Below are 18,898 nucleotides of genomic sequence, written 5' to 3' on the forward strand. Positions count from 1 at the left end.
AGAGCCCCACATCAGGCTCCTCCGCTATGAGCCTGCTTCTTCCTCTCCCACTCCCCCTGCTTGTGTTCCCTCTCTCGCTGGCTGTCTCTATCTCTGTCGAATAAATAAATAAAAGAAAATCTTTAAAAAAAAATAAATAAAATCTTAAAAAAAAAAAGAAGTGAGATCTTGGTCAAAAACCCTTAACCTATCTGGGCCTCAGTTTCCCCAGCTGGAAAGCAAGTGAAATTACACATGACCATTCTGAGACCCAGACAGGCCTTCTCTTTAGAAAGGCACGGCTGTGTGCACACACCATTTGGCGCACAATCAGACAGGTTCAGGGGCCCCTCGATCGCGGGTCGAGGAGCCGTTATGAGATCACTTTTCAGGACTGAGTCGTGTTAAATTTCGGAATGTGACAGGCCTGGATCCGCTGCGGATTTGGTCAGATGGTTACCCGTCCTTTGCCCCTCCAGGCTGGCATCTGGGGCTCTCCTGGTTACAGACGCTCAGGCGTTACTGTATGTGTCACGGCTAAACGTCGCTGGTGACATTGGTCCCTGGGCTTCCCTCCCCTCCTTTTGACACACAGAGGAGACATCCTGACCACCTTCAACGTCTTTCTCAAAGGCTCTTCCTCAAGGCGGGGGTTCCAACCAGCCCAGGTGTGTGTGTGTGTGTGTGCGCGCGCGCACACACACATATGCTGACCGAGGACTGCGCCCGGGGCACCGAGGACGTGTCCTGAGCTGAGCTAAGGCAGAGAACCAGACCGACCATCCAAGGTGGTGCCCCTCCAGAATGGTCAGGAGGGCTCTGAGTAGGGAGCTGGCGGCCTGTCCCTCCTGGTCTCTCTGCTGTCCCCACACCCGCTGTTCCAGCCGCACCGAGCCGCACACGGTGTCTGAACACACAACGCTCTTCCTTGCTTTGGTCTTGCCTGCTCCGTTGTGCTCCCCTCCTTCTGGTGAAATTCTGGGCCCTCCAGAAAGCCTTCTCTGACTCCACAGACAGCGTCCCCGGCCCACCCCCCAGGCCCCTCGAATTCCCTTGAACACAGTGCACCAGACATCCCCGTGGACGTGTGTGGTCCTGTTCCTTGGCCGCACCGTGAATCCTGGGGTGCGGGAGCTAGGTCTACTGACCTCTTCTGTCCTGGGACCCACCTCACAGACGGACAGACGGACGGGGGACGCAGGACAAAGCTGCACCATCAGGTGGCCTGCCCACAGCACCGCTCGTTGGATGCCCTGGGGGTCTCTGCCTCCCTCTCTGCAGGCGGGGCTCGCACATGTGTGGCCACCCCCCTCTGGCGGGGACCCCCAAGCCCCTCCTGCCCTGGGGGAGCCCGGCGGGGGGCCGAAGGGCTGGCTGGGCCCTCGTGTCCACTCACTCTGTTTGCTGAGAGCCGCAAGCTCTTCAGGCTTTTCTGCAGCCGTGTCGCCCTCGTCCGGAATCTTGTTGGCAAAGCTGCCGGACACGTACAGCTTGCTGGTGTCCAGCGTGGCCTTGCTGAAAGGAGACACGGCCGAGTACAGGCTGGTGTAGCCGTTGGAGCTGCAGCTGAGGGCAGCCAAGTCCAGGGCCTTGCCGCCCGTGATGATGGGGATGTTCAGGGACAGCTTCCGCCGGCGGCTGGGGGACGACGTCTTGGTGATGGACAGGGGCGGCGGTGAGGAGAACTTGCGGGTGGCGCGCGGGGACTTGGGAGGGTCACCGTACAGAAGCTTGGTGTTCTGGCCGCTGGCGAACAGGAGCTCCAGCGACCTGCGGGGCGGACGGGGGACGGGGACCAAGGGTCATCGTGGGCCCGGCTGCCTTCCCAGGCCCGGGGACCCCTGTCTCCGGGGGGGCTCCGGGGTCAGCAGGACACAGGGGGGCCTGGCCACCTCGGGACCCACACCCACCCCGTGCCGCTCGGCTGAGTGCACTGTGAGGAGATGCCCAAAGATGCTGAGATCGCAGAGCAGACCCTGGGGCGTAGTGATCTCAAGGGGACCGAAGGTACGGACAGACAGGCACTCCCGGGCGGGGGACAACCTCATCATTTCAGGGACAATAAACCAGTGGTTTCACTCCCAGTGCCGGTTCCAAAGGCCAGCCCGACTCGGCGCACGTTCTTGAGTCATGTTTATAGGGTTTAAACCTCTCTCAGCACCCACACCCAGGATCAAGGGGAGCGGGGACTCGAGGACACAGCCCCCGTCGGCCTCGTGACCTCACTCAGCTCAGACCTGGGGCTCTGCCAGCTCAGGACAGCTTTGCCCCAGATTCCATGCTGAATTCTGCACCGTGCGAGCCCCTCCATCAACAGGCATGCACCCTTAGCCCAACACTTCCCAAAGGTTGTTTTTGGGGGGGATGCAGGTTTGGGAAACATCTCTGGTGTTTTTGCTACGTGTTGTAAGGAAAGCCCTTCCTTTCCCACTCCGGCCGGTTGTCCCACTTTGGCTCGATGACCCAAGAAGCGAAGCCAGTTTCAAGTGGCACACCTGGGACCCTGGCACCTGGGCCGGTCCTCTGAGCAGGTGCATGTGAGTGGACACGGGGCCAGGGGGTGGTGTGGTGACGTGGCCCATGGCCAGAGGTCGCACGTGCTCAAGTGTCCCATCCTGTGGTCCGGGCAGGGACGTGGGCTTCCAGGCCAGCAGCAGGCTCTCACGCACCAGGGCCTGATGTCCCCCACGTGCTCTGACCTCCCCCCACACACTGAGTGTGTTTACAGATGAGGAGGCCGAGTCTCAGAGACAGGACACCTCCCGGCTCCAAACTCCTCTGCCCCCCCCACCCGGGGCTCAACCAGCCAGGGGGCAAGCCTGGGGCAGGGAGCGGAACGTGGGGTCTCCCAGCAATCCTGGTCGTGCCCCTAGCTCTGCATGCCGGGGGCCACCCCTCAGGGCCAGGCTGGCAGCGGGTGACATGCACATAATAATACATATAATCATTCACACGTGTGCAACGTGTCTGCTCTGTGTTCTGCACGGGACAGACCTCTGGACCCCCAGGAAGTTCTCCTTAGTTTGCATGTGAGAACCCAGCCCGACCGGGGCGGTTTGTCCAGCTTTCTCGGGTTGGGAAGGTTCCAGAAGTTCAGAGCACAGAGATAAGACCTGGTCCGCCCTGATGAGGCCAGAGCAGGTGGACACTGATGGACAGTGAGCGCTGCTGTGTGCAGGCAGAGGGACCGGGGCACGGGGCAGCGCTGCGGGCAGCTGGCTGCGCTGGCAGCAGAGATGGGGAGAGGGAAGAGGGGTGGTTAGAGCCTGCAGGCCTCCTGACCCCTCCTCATGTCCTGGGCTCTCATTTTGGAGCAGCTTGACCTCCCAGTGGCCCTGGGAAGCAGGAGGCACACAGCAGCTCTTCTCCAGGTAGCCCCAGAGCTGGGGCTCGGGCCCCAAGTCCCACCCAGGGGGTGCGTGGGATTCAGCGGGGCTCTGAGGCTCAGGATAGGCCGGCCCATCCACCACTGAGGTCTGGGCAGAAAAGGAAGTCACCCGCTGGTCCCTCCCATTTCCTGATGAGTCCCCCCAGAGCAGTGAGGTCCCTCGGGGGCCTGGATCCGGTCCCTGAACTTGGCCAACCACAGGGCAGCCCTTGTGTCACGGCCTCGCCGTCCCGGTGCTGAACGGGGATTGCTAGCTGCCTCTTCCATGCATCTCAGCTGGGTTGCAGGTCCACGTGGGATCACTCCTGCCTGGCCTCGCTCCGTGCTGGCCTTGCCCGGGTAACTACTTGGTGAGACGGGGTAAAAGGCTTCTGTTGGGTGCCCGGCCGTTGGACCGATGCTGTGGTTCTGAGGCCGGCTCTCCGGGCTGGCCCCAGGCCTCTGCCAGGCTAGCCCTGACCCTGTGATGTGGGCTGTGCCTGCCCTTAGAGTTCTCACCTGGCAGGGACCCAGGGCTCGCGGTGACCCACCGGGCCCCTCGAGGCTTGGCCAGAGCTGGGGGTGGGCGGTTGAACAGCAGTTGGAGCAGGGCAGCAAGGAGGACAGGAGGAAAAGGAGAGTGAGGGCCACCCTGCCCGCTACACCGACTCACAGACGGGGCCGCGAGTGCACGTGACCACCCAGGGCCCTGGCTTAGGCCCCCATCAGCCCCAGACTTCCGGGGGGCCCGGGGGCGAGTCTCCGGGCCTCTCCGGATCCCGGCTGGCCCAAAGGCAGGGCTGAGCTGTGGCGCTGGGGGTGGAAGGGTGGCTTTGACGTAAGGCCAAGGCGGCCTGCCTTCCACACACCACACCAGCCCGCGTGTGCCCAACGGGGCTCCCCTCTCTCCACAGCAAGGTGGGGTCCCGGCAGGGAAGGGCTGAGGCTCTCGGCCTCTCTCCGTGTCTTCCACCCCTCCCCCCGTCATTCCTCCCTCTCCCCTTCTTTCTGAAATGGGAAGGGGGGAAGCCCCGTGCTTCGGGGAGAGCCGCGTGCACCCTCGAGACGCCGCCCCACCCAAGAGCCCGCAGGCTGCGGGGCCTGTGCCGGTCAGCCCTCCCGGCCCCTGTGCAGCGGGCTGGCTGGTTCCCGGGGCGCCCGCATCCCCCACCCCCGCCCCCGCCTCGGGTCGCAGGCTCTGCAGCCACCTGGACCCCCAGCTCGGCTTCCCCCCCGGCCGTCGGGAGGGGGAGGCTCTGCCCACCTGGCGGGGATGGCGCTGATGGGCTTCCTGTAGATGGTGATGAGCTTGTCCAGGACCACGACGGCTGTGGTGAAGACGCGGTAGGAATGCAGGAAGGTGTTGAGGAAGTCGATACTCAGGAAACGCAGGTCCGTCAGCCGCTCCAGCAGCCGCCCCACGCTGGCGTAACGAATCTGCAGCACTTTGCAGGAGTTCATGGTCTTGCTGAAGCGGATGTCCACGTCGTCGCAGTACAAGGAGGCGTCGGACCTGCGGAGGGAGGGCGGGCCACGGGGAGACGGGATCTGGACCCGCGAGCCCACGGCCGTCTCCCGAGCCGTCGCGGTCTCCCCGACGCCCCACAGCCGCGGACGGGCGGGAGGACAGGCTGCCGAAGGACTGGCTGGCCTACTTGGGGGACAAGGAAAGCGCGGGAGGGCGACACGGAGCAGGAACGGGACGCGGGTTCTAGCTCCCGGCAGCAGCCCACGTACCCGGCGTAAAACTCCTAGAAGTTCTGGACGGAACATAACAAACTTACAAGTAGCGTGTTGCTGAGATCACAACAGGGGGATCTGTCCGCACACGTTCAAGGCACCGCTATTCGTAACCGCCCGGAAGTGGAGGCCACCCGGGGCCCGCCCGCTGCCGAGAGAACAGCCAGGCCCCCGGGGTGTGTCCACGTGGGGAAGGTGGCTTGGCTGGAGAGGGCACCGCGCACAGGGAAGGGCCCAGCGCCGCGGGTCTCGAGGACACACCAAGCGAGCGAATCCAGGAGCAAAGTCCGCACACCGTACGGCTTCATTCTCACGAAATGACCCAAACAGCCAAGTCCACCGACACAGACAGCAGGCGGCCGGCCGCCAGGGGATGAGGCACCGACCGCTGACACGCGTGGGCGTTTGGGATGATGGAAACTTCCGCAATCAGGCGGCGGTGAGGTTTGCCCAACACGCTGACGTGCTAAAATCCCGAAGTGCACGCTAAAACGCTGAGTTTTATGCTACAGGAATCACATCTCAGGAAAAACCGAGCAGGGGCTAAAAAGCCGTAAGGGAAACTGATAGTGGCTAAAAGTGAAGAGGAATTTGGAAACCAGTTGATGCTTTCTGGGTCTTTGGGGCACTGGCTGCTGGTGGATACGGAGCCCCTCGGGTCTCCATAAGGAAGGGCAGGGCCCCGCGCCCGACAGGGGGAGGGTGTTGGAGTGAGACCCCCACAGACGGCTGAGGCCCTGGGCAGTGGCCTCGAAAAATTTACCCACTGGGAGAGGGAGACGGTGAGCGTCCTGGTTTAGCCCAGGTTCCGGGGAAGGGAGGACGGGGCACGGAGTCTCCTGAGAACGTGCTATGTGCTCTCTCCGTGGCCTGGAAATAAACACGTACCACGTCGTGGCCTGGGAGCCCCAAACACTATGAAGAGGAGTCCCAGGCTGTGGGCCCCCCAGGGCACCGGGCCGCCTGGGCCTCAAGATAGTCACAGATAAATCCCCCGGAAAATGAGCTCACCAATCAAAATTAAGAGCCATACAAGGATCAAGCCCCTGGGGGCGGCAGTCAGCAGATGGAGCACATCGCTGAGTTACGTTCCTGAAGTCTCGTGTTTTCTGACAATCCGACTACGTTTTCCTACCTGTGATTTCTCCCACTGGCAGCCCACCCACAGCTGTCCTCCCTTCGGCTCAGGATGAAGCCGGCTTGCCACGGCCCTTGCTGAGGAACCTCCAGCCTGGGCGGGGGTGGGAGGGGGCTTCCTAGCAGCCCCGTCCCTTCACCGTGCCGGCCTCCGCAGGGGAGGTCCTGCCCCCCTTGACTCCCCCTCAGCTGCCTGTTGGAGTACGAGGGTGGGTCTTCAGCCAGCAGCAGATGCTGGGCCTCAGGTACTTGACTGAAAGGAAGACCCTCAGGGCTGGGCAGGTATCCTGGGCTGGACCTTCCGGAGCCCTGCACCCTTGGGCAGAGTGATTGCTGCATGGTGTGGGGTCCCAGCAGGAGCTACCCACTTTTCTGGGACCTTCCATGTTGGATACGGTGGGGGGACGTCTCCATCCTTCCACGCCCGGGCCCCAGCGAGTCCAGCCCTGGCCCGGCCTCCTCACCGGGACTGCCGGACCCCTCTGGCAGCTGTTTGCTTCTAGCACCTTCTCTTCAGGCTCCTTCTGCGTCTGGACGGGTAGAGAAGGCTGGATACCACCCCCCCGTCCCCCTTCTCCTCTGTTCCGAACTGGCCGCCACTGCCGGTCACAGGGCCTCTGTCCACTGTGCAACCCCATCCTGGACTTGAGCTCCTGCCAGTAAAATGGGAGACTGCGCCAAAGGGACACCCATTCCGACGACTCCCTTGGGGGCCGGCCTGAAAGAGCGCTGTGGCCCGTTAGCAGCGTCTGCCGTGGCTTCGGATCGTGTGCCAGGCCTTTGCCGGCCTTGCGGGAACGACGCCAGCAGTCCTGACTGTAAGCTCAGCCCGGCTTCTCTCTTCGCTCTCATCCACGCTTCTGGACGGGAGCTCCAAGCGCATCCTGCCTCGGGCGTCGCTGGGCAGCTGGGCTTCCGGGGAGGGCGCGCTACCTCAGGCCACCGTCCTTGAGGCCACACGCTGGGGCCGCTGTAGCGCCCCGGAGACTGGGGCAGGTGCAGTGAGAGTCCTCAGCTCTCTGCGTAGCTGCGGACCTCCTCTTGCCTGTGCCCACCAGCGTCCACGCGCCAGAGCACCCGGACAGGCCGCGTCAGGAGGCAGCTAGGAACGTCACGCCTCTTTGTACTGCAAACCCCGAATCAGGACCTTCCTGACTGTCTGATGTGGGGACTGTGCCAGGAGCGCAGAGACTCGTGGGCACAGACACAAGGAACGTCCCCTGCCCACTGGCCATCCAGACAGGCCTGCGGTGTCCACGCGCTCCCCGTCAGAGCGGCGACCGGGGTTCCTGCTACCGGCCGGTGGAGACCCTGACTCTTCGCCTGTCATGTTACCCTCCTCTGACTCCCGCCCCTGCTCTGCCCCGTCGTTCACGCTGCAGATCGTGTAGGAAATCCCAACCGTGCCGTGCGAAATAGAGAACCCCCCAAGCAGGACAGACGGGGGAGCCAGCGGCGTGTGGGACACGCGGACACACACGAACTCAGCGGAGCATATGAGCGCTGAACGTGCAGGGGATGGGAGGACCCAGTGGACACCAAACATTCAGGACACGAGGTGCCCGAGGCATGGGGACACCCCGTGCTCTTGCCTGGAGACACCCCATCTGGCCCTTTACCCGCTGCCTGGGGCCAGGCACATCGGCCGGGACAGCTCGGCCAAGACTGCAGGTGTGCGACCGGCCCAGGGGCTTTCTGCAGGTGGGCCCACCCGGTCAGGCTTTCACGCTGGTCCTTGCAGCCAACCACGGGCGGGGAAGGCTGAGGGGGCCAGTGGTGCCATGTAACCAAGTGTGACATCCACTCCAGCCGGGGCCGCTGGCCGTCTCAGTCCCCGCTCCTCACACATGTTCAGAACCGACGCCCTGGACCGTGAATAAGCCCCTTCCTGGGGTCTGTGAGCCTGCCTGTCCCAGGACCCTCGTCTGGGCGAGTGGGTCTGACAGTGAACGTGGAGGCCGGTCACCTCCCACACGACACTTGGCTCTGCGGTCCTGCCGCCCCACGGGGCTAATTACCATCCCCAACACACACACGCTGTCCTGCCTCTGCACCTTTGTTCACGCTGTTCCCTCCCCCCAGAATGCCCTTCCCCTCCATCGTCCTCACAGTTGGCTCTGGTGTCCCCTCTCTGGGGCGTCCTCCCCACCGTGCCAGGGGCTGGCGCCACTCACCTCTGGACCCTCTCAGACTCACGAGTGTTTCTCTCACCAATGGGTCAGTGAGGGCAGAGACCAGGCCTGGTCGCTCTGCTCCCCCGGCCCTCACAGGACGAGGACGCCGTGCACGGCCACTCCTGCCTGAGCTGGGGTTGGCAGGTCCTCGCATGGCCACGTCGGTGTGGACGTTCCCTTCCCTCTGTCACTGTCAGAGTCTAGAACTCGCTATTCTTCCTTCACGGGCAACACCTAGCTCACTTTGCCGCCTCGATGTTGCGTCCTGGGCAGAAAGCGAGTGGGCGCCCGCCACACGTTTAACTGTGATTCCACGTGGGACTGTAATTTTCTCGTTAGAACCGATCCACCCCGTGCCTTGCGGCATCTGAGAAAGTCGGGGCGCCAGCGCCGCCGAGGGAATTCAGCTGGGTTTGCGCCCCTGCCGCCGGGGCTCAGGCCCGCCCGTCTGCTCGGGAACACGGGCTCGGCCCGCACCACGGTGCGCAAGGACCACCTTGGGACGCTGGGCTTCGTTCTGTGAGCCTCCCGAGTGGGTTGTGGGCAGCCTCGCCCCGAACCGCAGGAACGCTAGCTCCCTGTACAGGACACAAACCACAGACGCGGCCTCTTCCTACCCCCACACAAGACAATCCAGGAGGCTGGTAGGGAGGGGTCATCCTCTCCCACTTACAAGTGAGACATCTGAGCTCAGAAACACCGCGTGACTCGTCCGCCATCACACACACAGCCGCAGCCGGGGACCTTCACGGTCAGGCCCTCGTCCCGATCCTGCCAGGGCTGGCTGTTCAACCATGCGCTCACGGAGCCCAACGATACCTCGCTTGTGTGCGCGACCCCGTCTTGGCTTCCTGGACCTGTCCACACTGCGGGGCCAGGTGCGGCGCCTTCACGCACCGGGCTGAAGAATGCACCTGTCGCTCCCCGAGTGTGCCCTTGAAGCATCATAGGCAGCGGGTCACCCAGACCCACACCCCCAGGTTCGGGCCCTGGCACCGCCCAGGCTCCGAGGTCAGAGGTCCGGACAGAGGCTGGAGAGCTGCGGGGCCACCCGGATGGGGCAGGAAGGAGGGCGAGGCGGGGGCAGGAGAGCATGTCCGCTGGTGGAGAAGCAGGCCTGGCGCAGCCCGGGAGCTCCGACCGCGGGCTCAGCAGATGGCCGCCCCACCCCCACACCCCAGCCCTTGAGGTCACTTGGACAAACACCGTGGTCGTGGAGCCCGTGTTTCTGAAGTGTTCTCATTTTGTAATTTGGAAAAAAATAGTTACTAAAATTAATGCATAAAGTTTCATCCTGTCACCATTTAAATTAATGCATAAAGTTTCATCCTGTCACCATTTAAACAGCCGACCACAAAAATCCACGTTTTAAAAACAACAAAGACGAAGCTGAAGCCCTCGTTCGAATTCACGTTAACTCAGAGCAGACAAGCACACAGACGCCCCGAGCCCTGCAGATGGCGCCGGGCACCCCCGGAAGCCCTGTGGCTGGCGGTCCCTGTGCCCTGCTGCGGCCGTGGCCGTCTCCGGGTCGTGAGCCCGCCGGCCGTGGCTGTGGCCGTGGCCATCTCCGGGTCGTGAGCCCGCCGGCCGTGGCTGTGGCCGTGGCCATCTCCGGGTCGTGAGCCCGCCGGCCGTGGCTGTGGCTGTGGCCGGGTTGCGAGCCCGCTGGCTGTCGGGCGGTACTTACTTGATCATTTGCGGCACGGTGACCTTGGAATTCTCCTCGAATGCGTTCATCATCAGCCCGTTGCACCGGATGTTATCCACACACTGGAAGCAGAGAGGGGGCCCCAGGGTCAGAGCTGCGGCCGCCACCCGGGGCTCCACCGCAGCTGTGCCCAGGGAAAGCTCGCAGGCCCAGCCTGACACGGGGTCCTCACACGGGAGCGTTGTCCTGGCAAGGGCAGGTGGGCCGCAGCTTCCCGTCACCCCCACCAGAGGCCAACTCCTACTGCAACGACCTTCTGGGGACTGGCCTGACCTCCCTGGGCCTTCCTGTTCCTAACGTGGAAGCGGGGATGATGCAAGCCTAGCTGAGCTGTTGGCAACGGCGGCCCGACCTGGCTGCTCTGTTGCTGACCTCTGGGGTATGGCATGAAGGGCCAGGTCAGGCCCGCCGTGGCCGGCATCAGCCTCCTCACCCCTGCGCACGTGGTCCCGCACCCTGGGTCCTCTGCTCAACCACGGCCACACTCTGGGGCTGCAGACAGTTTCCACATTAAAAACCCCGTCTGGGAGAGGCCAGGCTGCCGTCACTAGGGCAACAGATGCCCACATTTCACTCCATCTCAGAAAAACTCAAAATCCACATTCTGCTTTGAATAAGAAGTAACCCCCAAAACAAAAAGTACACCTTTGGGGGGGTCCTTTTACCTCTCCCTGCCCCCGCCCCCGGCCTTCACATCTTTGCCGCGGGCGCATCTCAGCATCTCCTGGTTTTGAGGACGCGTGTGTCGGGGGAGCTGACAGAGGGGCTGGCCCAGGGGGCGGCCCATCCAGTCTGCGGGGGACAGTGTCCCATCAAGGCTAGGCCCCCGTTCTTTGGCGGGGGGGTTCTGTCAGAGGGAGGGTTCCTGCTCCTTGCACTTCCCAGCCCAGCGTCTCCGGCCCAGGGCTCAGAGGCTCCTTTCAGCTCTGGTTCTACCAGTAGCAGCGAAGGCAGGGTGCCTGACCGTGGACAGGGGTCCCCGGAGGTATCGGGGGACCTGGGGGAAGGCCGAGGGCCCCCGCTGGTATCAGCACTGTTTCCTAGTTTCTGGTTTTCCGGTTTTCTCTAGGGTGCGCTGGGAGCTCTGAGAACACGTGTTAGCACGCAGAGAGAGCAGACGGCCGCTACGCGTTACCCTGACCTGCCTCACTCTTCTGGCGTTTCCAAACGGGCAGGCAGGCCAGAGGGTTCGGGGAGCGGGCGGTCTGGGCATAAAAAACCAGGGAGTGGGGCCCACCATTAGATGGAGCAGAGCTTCTGCCCCAGGCCTCGCGCCCCGGATGGGGGGGGATCCCAGCTTTGCTGTCGTCTTTCTCCCACCGTCCGCTGCTCCCCTGCATGCTCACCCAGGGTGCAGAGGGCAGGCCACAGGCAGATGGAGCTCTTCCGCAAGGGGACAGGGCTGCACTAACTCAGGGAGAGGCCTGTCCTGAAGCCCGGGGTCATGGACAGCCTCTTCCAAACTCACGTCTCCGCCCTGGTCCCGCAGGAGCCCCCAGCCCTCTGGGTCTGCTCACCGGTCCCTGGGAGGTCTGTGCCTCCCGTGCGTGCTGCTCCCAGAGGAGCGTGCTACCCTAACGTGTCTGCAGGCAAAGACGGAGGCGAGGCCTCTCTGCGTAGCGCACACTAGGTCTTGCAGGGCCCTTCCTGCCTCTCCAAGCTCTGTGATGTCCAGCATCCTAGCGTGGTGCTGTTCAGACTTTTCTGTGCGTGCCAATGTCCTGGGGCATATGTGCTAAAAGGTGGATTCCCAGGCTTCGTGCCCGAAATTTGCATCTAGGAAGTCTATAGGGAGCCCCAGGGGAGCTCAAGCATCTGGAGTTTTAAAAAATCACTGTAGGGCATGATTCCAGCTGCAAGGAGTTCCCCACCCAGACTCTGCCAACAGGAGGGGACAGCTGGCCTCAGCCTTGGCCGGGGCTGGACCCGGAGGACACTTGCGTCTTTTCTGTTAGAACCCTGCCCCTAGGGCCCCAAGAACTCAGGCGGGAAGGGACCGCATGCTTCCAGGAACAGGTGCTCCCGCTGACCTGGCTGATGTCACTGGTCCACGCCGCCTTCTCCTGTCTGGACGAGGCCACGAGGATGACCGTGAAAGGCGGGGAATCCTTGGGCTCAACCCCGATCTTAAAATCCAAGTGGTCTATGTCTTGGTTGGATCCTTTGGCTTCCAGTTGCAAAACATGGAGTTAGCAGAATGAGCGGGGCCCTTTCTGAGCTGGGAAACATCTTAACGATGCCCTCCCCATCTCACCCGTGGGCGAAGGCCCCGCAAGTGGCCGGGCACCGGGCCCCTCACTACCGGCAGAACACCCCCTCTGCCCACGGTGAGGAGCCCCCACTCTAGAGATGAACAAAAGTTTGGAATGAGAAGTCGCTCACGACCACATGGGGCTGCCCAGCGGCAGAGCCGGGGGTGGGGGGGTCGGCCTCTGCCCTCATTTCGCCAACGGGCAGCTGAGGTCCCGAGTGAGGACGTTCCGGAGATGCGGCAGCCGCGGTGAAGCCAGGACTAGAACCAGCTTCACTGCCGGGCCTGCCTGCCGCCCCCAGGTCGTACCGGGGCCAGAAGGGGAACTTCAGGTCGTCAAGGTTTAGGGGCCGGACTGGACATTCAGCTCAGCGTAGAGCCCCCCAAAGCCAAAGTACGTCCTGGGTATTTTTGTTACTGTTCCCAACCTGAGAACTTCCTTGAGCTCTTGGAAGCTGTTTACTTGGGAGGCTAAAAGCACGGTTTATGGATGCCTTTCAGGGTGCCCGCGTTAACTGGGGGTAGAGCGAGTAGGGCTCTGCTCTGCCGTCGCCGGCTACGTGACCTTGGGGGTGCCCTTTCCGCCCCGGCTGCAGACGTCTTCCTGTGCACAGAGGATGTGACCTCTCTGGGGACCCACCCTTCCAGTTCCGACACTCGAGAGTTTTAGGGTGTCTGCTGGGCACAGGACCCCCTGCTCTGGGATGGCTCAGGGATGGGACGGTGCTGGCTGCTCAGAGAAGTGGGCTGTCTGCATGTGAGGGTGCTGAGTGGGGAACACGTGGGGCCGGGCCTCCACCTCCCTTGGCCCTGGAGGGAAAAGGGCTTTGGGGCCTGACCCTTCCACTTGAGTCTGGGCTTTTCCGTGGCCCAGCTGTGGCCAAGATTAGAGCAGGTCAGGCCACCAAGAGCCCTCCAGATAGATGTTACACGTTTGTCCTTCCCTTGGGGGCTGCATGGCCCGGCTCCCAGGGCAGGGGCAGGAAAGGCTGACCAGGGACGTGTGTGTGAGTGTGGGCGGGGCCCCACGCCCCCCGCAAACCCCGTGATCTGAGGTGGTTCAGACGCAGCCCTGCTCTGAGGCACCCCAATCTGGGGAAGGGCAAAGATGCAGAGTCCTGTTGGGGTCCTCCCCCAGGGAGGGCGGGGGGGCAGAAGGGACACGAGGACCGACGTCAGCCCGATAAGCAACAGTAGTGACTCTGCCCCCCCCCCACCTAAAATAATGAGCACATCCCCCAGTGCCGCCCGGGGAGGGAAATTCCACAGAACCCCCCAAACCAGCTCACCTCCCACCTCGCCACCAGTCCCCCTCCCACTGGAGGACAGAGCCATGCCGCCCTGGCCCCTTCCACAGGACCCAGGGGAGCCACCGTGCATGGAACCCCTGGCCACATGAATGATGGGTGCTCACGGAGGGGCTGTGACCCCCAAACTGAATGGGGCCAACATGTCCAGGGGCCCGAGAAGCGTGGAGGGAAACCGGACGGTGGAGGGGGGCTCCCACCTGCCGGCCGGCCTCGCTGGGCCCAGGACCGTGACCGCCGTACCTCAGCGCCCTCCCTTCCCCGCAACAAGACGGGCCGGGGAGAGCAGGTGTCGGCAGAGTTCACGCAGGCTCGCGAGCGGCTCGCACACCTACCGTCTTCCTCTGTGCTCTCTGGGTCCTCCAGCAGGGTGCAGTCGATGAGGGAGATGACCCCGTTCTGAAAGACAGCAGGGGCCGCCTCGAGTCAGCAGGGACGCGCGGGGGCAGAGCCGCACGTATGGAGGTGGGACGCGGCCGTACAGGTGTGCATGCACGTACGCACACGTGTGTGCGTCGTGTTCCCCGTGGGTATCGTGGTTTTCGTGTCGAAGGACATTATCCTCACGTAAGAAGCCCCATGAAGTGGATCAGGTGGGACCGTCTCACACGGGCTTCCCCTGAATGAGGGTCAAGGGACACCTGCTGGGGGGGGGCAGCTAAACCTGCATAGTCCGCCCCCCCCCCCCGCCCAGTCTGGGCCATGACTTCACGTTACCAGTGGAGACACAGGGCAGTTGACCGGATGCGCCAAGGGTCCTGTTCTGATTTTACAGGTAAGGAGATGAGGGGTCTTGCCTGAGTTCACCTGGCCGCTAGTGCTGGGTCAGGCAGAGCCTGGAGGCCTGACCTCGCCCAGGTCACTTGCTGGCTGCCAGTTCCAAGGGACGCCTGGCAAAGCGCCTCCGTCCTCGAGTGTGGCTCGTGAGACGCCCACGACCGTGGGGGGTGGAAGATGTCGATACCCCACGCCCCTCGGAAGCTGAGGTCGGCTTTCCTCCCCCTCGAGTGTGGGCCGGGCTGGCGACCTGCTTCTCGGATGGCGTGCACCTCCTGCTTGCTCTCTGGGGGTCCCTCGGACCACGTGTTCTGGGGGAAGCCAACTGCCACGTGGGGAGGCCACCGCGGGAAGGCTGGTGCAGCCCCGGGCCTGGGCGCCACCCTGAGACCCCCATCCCCTGCCACCCAGCCGAGGAGCTCCAGGCTGCTGGGCTCGGCCTCTGTGAGACCACGACTGCCGTGAGGGACTCCGTCTGGGGGTAACTCGTCACGCAGCGTGGATACGTAACGTAAGAACTGATGGCAGTAGAGACCCAGCCGTGGTGCTTGCAGGGCAGGCTGCCCCTGGGAGGGAGAGCGGGCCTGCAGGGCGTCCAGGTGCCCCAATCCTGGGTCCTGCTTCTCGCTTTACTCTTCGGTGGCCTCGGCGAGCCCTCAGCCTTGACAACTCGCAAAGCCCCGCGTTGCTCTGACAGCCTCTTCCTTCCAAAGATCTTGCGGTGCTTTTAAATCTTGCGGTGTGTCCCAGGGCGTTGGGAAGCAGCCTGACTTTCAGCCTGCAGTTTCGGAGCACAGACCCTGGAGCCAGACGGCCCGCCTGGGTTCAAATCCCCGCTCGGCCACAGGCGGGGTTCTAGACATTTCTTACAGACGGGGGACCGACAGTATCTGATTCAGCGGGTGGCTCTAGCAGGTGGGTGCAACCAAGTGCATAAACACGGCGCCCGGCCCGCGGTAATCGGTGTGCCAGCCTCGCCGCCGTTATCGTGAAGTTCATGACGATGGCGTCAAGAGTGATGACATCTGCACCTGCCGAGCTCATACCGCGTCCCAGGCGCCGGGCTCCTGCTTTGCACCCACTCCCTTAATCCTCACAGCAGGTGAAGCAGGTGTTTTCACTCCCGTGGTGTAGGTGGGTAAACCGAGGCTTGGCGGGGGCCCGCTAGTTGGAGCAGCACTTTTGTGTTCTTTACGCTAAGGGACTTCAGAAGCTCAAACACCCCTCACCTCCAGCCGAAGTAAGAGAAAACTCACAAACAGAAAAACACGTGCTTTCAGACTCAGGCTGCGCTCGACCTGCCACACTGACCACTGTCTGCCGGGGGACATCCCTCCTGCCCCGAGACAGAGCCTCGCGGCAGAAACCCCGGAGCTGATAAATACGGAGAGCGCTCCCTGATCTGTAGTTCGGCCGACACCGGAGTATTCGCTCCGCTCGCGCAGCCCACCCGCTAATTTGTCAGCAGGCTCACGTGAGCAGTACTTTCCCCGAAGACACCGCTTGACCTCGCAGCAGCTCGCGGGACATTACGGGCCAGGCATTTGGGGTCTGCCTGATGCTCTGGCACCTTCCGGCCCTTTCTGGGACACATCCTGTTCAGATGCCAGGTCCGCTGAAACACGCTTGCGGGGGAGACCGTGCCCACAATCGCACCTGCTTCACCTCGACTGGGTGCCAGCCACCAGCCGCCTGCGTCCCCGCAGAGGCCCTGCTGGGGATGGTTACCCCTGTTCTGCAGATGGGGAACGGAGCCCGAGACAGGGGCAGAGCCTGAACTCAGAGCTGCGAGATAAGCTCTGTGCCACGCTGGGGAGCATAAGACTCTGCCCGGAGGGCACCTCATGTATGGCCCGTGGCGTTTAAGCAGACGTCAGGACGGTCCTCCAGGGCAGAAAGACTCAGACGGCAGGAGCCAAGGCCCTGCGGTCTGAGAAGGAGTGGGGGGATTTGAGGTGCTGATTCCCTTTCACTTCCTTCCTTTTTGACCATCAGTCTGGGGGAAGGTGGAGTGCAACTCCCTCCTCCCACCACAAATGATGCAGTCGAGTTTCCCACATTTGGGGAAATCGCAGGGGTCTGCCATCCAGAGGGCACGGAGAAGCCTCGACCTGGGCAAATCAGCTTCGTGGTTGTGGGATCTCTCCTGTCGGGTAAATGTTCCCCTTCCCTTTTGGGATGGGCCAGTTAGCTGAGTGTGTGGGGTCTCGTGTGGGGTCGCAAGGTCCCGAGGGCCGGACCTGTGCCTGAGCCCCTCCGCGGCCTGCACGCGGGGCCTGGCCACACCCAGCGCTCTTGCATGGGCGCCGTGGTGCCGGAGAGGCCCCGGGAGTAGCTGTCTGAGCGCCTTCCGCGCGGAGGCCAGGGAAAGGGTCTGGTGCTGTCTCAGCCAGGCCTCCCATGCAGCCTTGCACACGCGTGTGCGCACACACACACACAGAGGTGCACCCTCAGGGCTTCGTTGGACCCCCGGCTCCTCTGCCTGGCACCAGCGGTTGGGGCCCCTTTGGGGGTCTTGACACCACTCACCCTCCCATTCCCCATGATCTCTCCGGAACTGTCTGCAGCCAGCTCACTCCAGCCCGCCTGTCGAACCAGCACATGCGTGTGCACTCCCGTGTCTCTGAGGCCTTGCCCACTGTCCGGGCCCGGGTCAGGCCACTGCCCGCCGTGAGCCCCCGCGAGCCCAGCCCGAGTGGCCCTTACCTTGGTCAGGTGGAGTTTCCCACCAGAGCCTCTGGTGCAGATAATCAGATGCTTGGAGAACAGGAAACACTGCCGCTCGCCCTCCTTCTTCAGCGACAGAGACCCCAGGCGGCCCCGGGTGATCTTGCCCTTCTCAGACATGGGCACCTGGATGAGGGAGCCTGTGGGTGGAGGACAGACCCTGAGCCCAGCTCCCAGGGCCACGCTCGCCTCTGGCCCAACGCTGGGACCAGGGGGTCCAGGTTCCTGGCAGCAGGTGCTCACCCCGGACGGCGCTCCCTCCGCCCCGTCAGCCAGATGGCAGAGGCGCCCAGCAGGACCGCCCAGCCCCCCGGCCAGGGCCCTGGCAGACGGAGGAGCCGTCCAGGGCAGGGCCCGTGTGGCAGGCACGCAGGGCTGGGCTGGGTTCTGGGGGACAGCACGCGTGGGAAGCTGGCGCTGGCCCAGATGGGTCAGCACCACGCACAGCCCTGAGGTCCGTGGCGCACAGACATAACCAATCGGGCGTGGCGTGCTGGCCGTGGAGCCAGACGGAGCCCCATCCCGGACACCACGTACTGGCAGCAGGCGCTGGGGTAAGTCCCCTGCTGCCCTGCGCTGGCCCCGCCCCTCACACACCACACGCCTGCTTTCCCACCTACACGAGGCCTCCGGGGTCAGGCACACGCACGCCCCCTCCTGCACCGTCCCCCTCCTCGGCTGCCCTCTCTTTAGCTCATTACTGTGGCTCCCTGAGTGCCCCCCACCCCCAGGCGGGAAAGCCCTTCTTTTCTAGCCCATGAGCTCCTACTTGTCCTTCCCTCCCAGGAAGCCCTCCCTGACTGCCCCCACCCACTCTGCCTCCCGCCCACGTCCGTCCCTGCCTGGACCCCTGCCCTGCATCGGTCTACCCATGACTCCCTGCCCCCTGCACAGTCTGCTTCCAGAGGGTGGGGCAGGTCTTGTCTCGCGGTGTCCCCGGAGCCCAGCGTTGGCCTGCCACAAATGAGGCAGGTGCTAATGTTGGATGCATGACTAACGAGTGAGAAAGGGCTTTTGGGATCCCCCTGCCTGGTTCCAGGCCAGCACGGCCCCCGGGAGGGGAGGAAACACTCTGCTTGGGGAACGGGGCACATTCCTGGCCTGTGGGGCCACTGCCCGTGCCAGGAGGGGTCCATCTTTGGGCATTTCCAGTGCAGGCCCAGGGCACTCAGGCAAGCAGGCTGAGCCTGGGGAAGGGCACGGGGGCCACGTGGGGGCTCAGAGCAAAACTCCAAGTGGAGGATGCATGCAGAGCCGGCTGCCCAGGCTGGAGGAGCGGCTGGCAAGCCTTTCTTCTGGTCAGAGTCCCAGGGCCTGACAGAAGGACCTCTGGGCATGCAAGCAGAGGCCGCTGCCCACAGAACCCGGGCTCTGGGTGGGGCAGCCCTCAGGTGCATTGAAGCCCCGGCATCCCCATGCGGGCGGCCAGCCCCTCCCCATCCCTCACGGGGGCTGTGCCTCCCAGACGCAGATCCCCAGCGGCCAAGGATGACGGGCAGAGGACAGAGGGACTGAGCCACACCACCAGAAATGCTTGTGATCCAGGGGCCAGTCTGTCTGTCCTCGCCCTCGCTCCCTACTCTCCCCCCCCAAAACACAAGTCGGCATTTACTAGGATGCACGACAGGCCAGGCCGTCTGGGAAGAAGAAGATAGACATCTCTGGAGGGAAGGAAGCCGTGGAGGCCCACAGCACCTGTACGTGGACGCGACGCCCACAGCCCTGCAG

The 18,898-nt window shown here is 63.4% G+C and overlaps 1 protein-coding gene and 1 non-coding gene across 6 annotated transcripts in view; both read right to left on the reverse strand.

Moving 5' to 3' along the window:
- RASGRF1 (Ras protein specific guanine nucleotide releasing factor 1) overlaps window positions 1-18,898 on the reverse strand; it is a 100,067-nt gene that overhangs the window by 26,391 nt on the left and 54,778 nt on the right. For 3 of the 5 annotated variants that reach the window (XM_019803534.2, XM_019803535.2, XM_019803536.2), the window contains exons 10-16: window positions 17,150-17,310; window positions 14,002-14,065; window positions 12,139-12,275; window positions 10,088-10,170; window positions 4,611-4,859; window positions 3,866-3,922; window positions 1,376-1,749 (exon numbers count right to left, since the gene is read on the reverse strand). In XM_019803534.2, the coding sequence (XP_019659093.1) occupies window positions 1,376-1,749; window positions 3,866-3,922; window positions 4,611-4,859; window positions 10,088-10,170; window positions 12,139-12,275; window positions 14,002-14,065; window positions 17,150-17,310 (1,125 nt within the window). The remainder of the gene's footprint in view (window positions 1-1,375; window positions 1,750-3,865; window positions 3,923-4,610; window positions 4,860-10,087; window positions 10,171-12,138; window positions 12,276-14,001; window positions 14,066-17,149; window positions 17,311-18,898) is intronic. The other 2 variants (XM_002923000.2, XM_034667780.1) reach the window with 1 other exon arrangement.
- On the reverse strand, window positions 16,444-16,604 carry LOC117803893. Its single transcript, XR_004628014.1, has one exon. It is a non-coding gene; the product is annotated as a U1 spliceosomal RNA (small nuclear RNA).

Source organism: Ailuropoda melanoleuca, chromosome 9, assembly GCF_002007445.2.
Source record: "Ailuropoda melanoleuca isolate Jingjing chromosome 9, ASM200744v2, whole genome shotgun sequence".
Taxonomy (NCBI): Eukaryota; Metazoa; Chordata; class Mammalia; order Carnivora; family Ursidae; genus Ailuropoda; species Ailuropoda melanoleuca.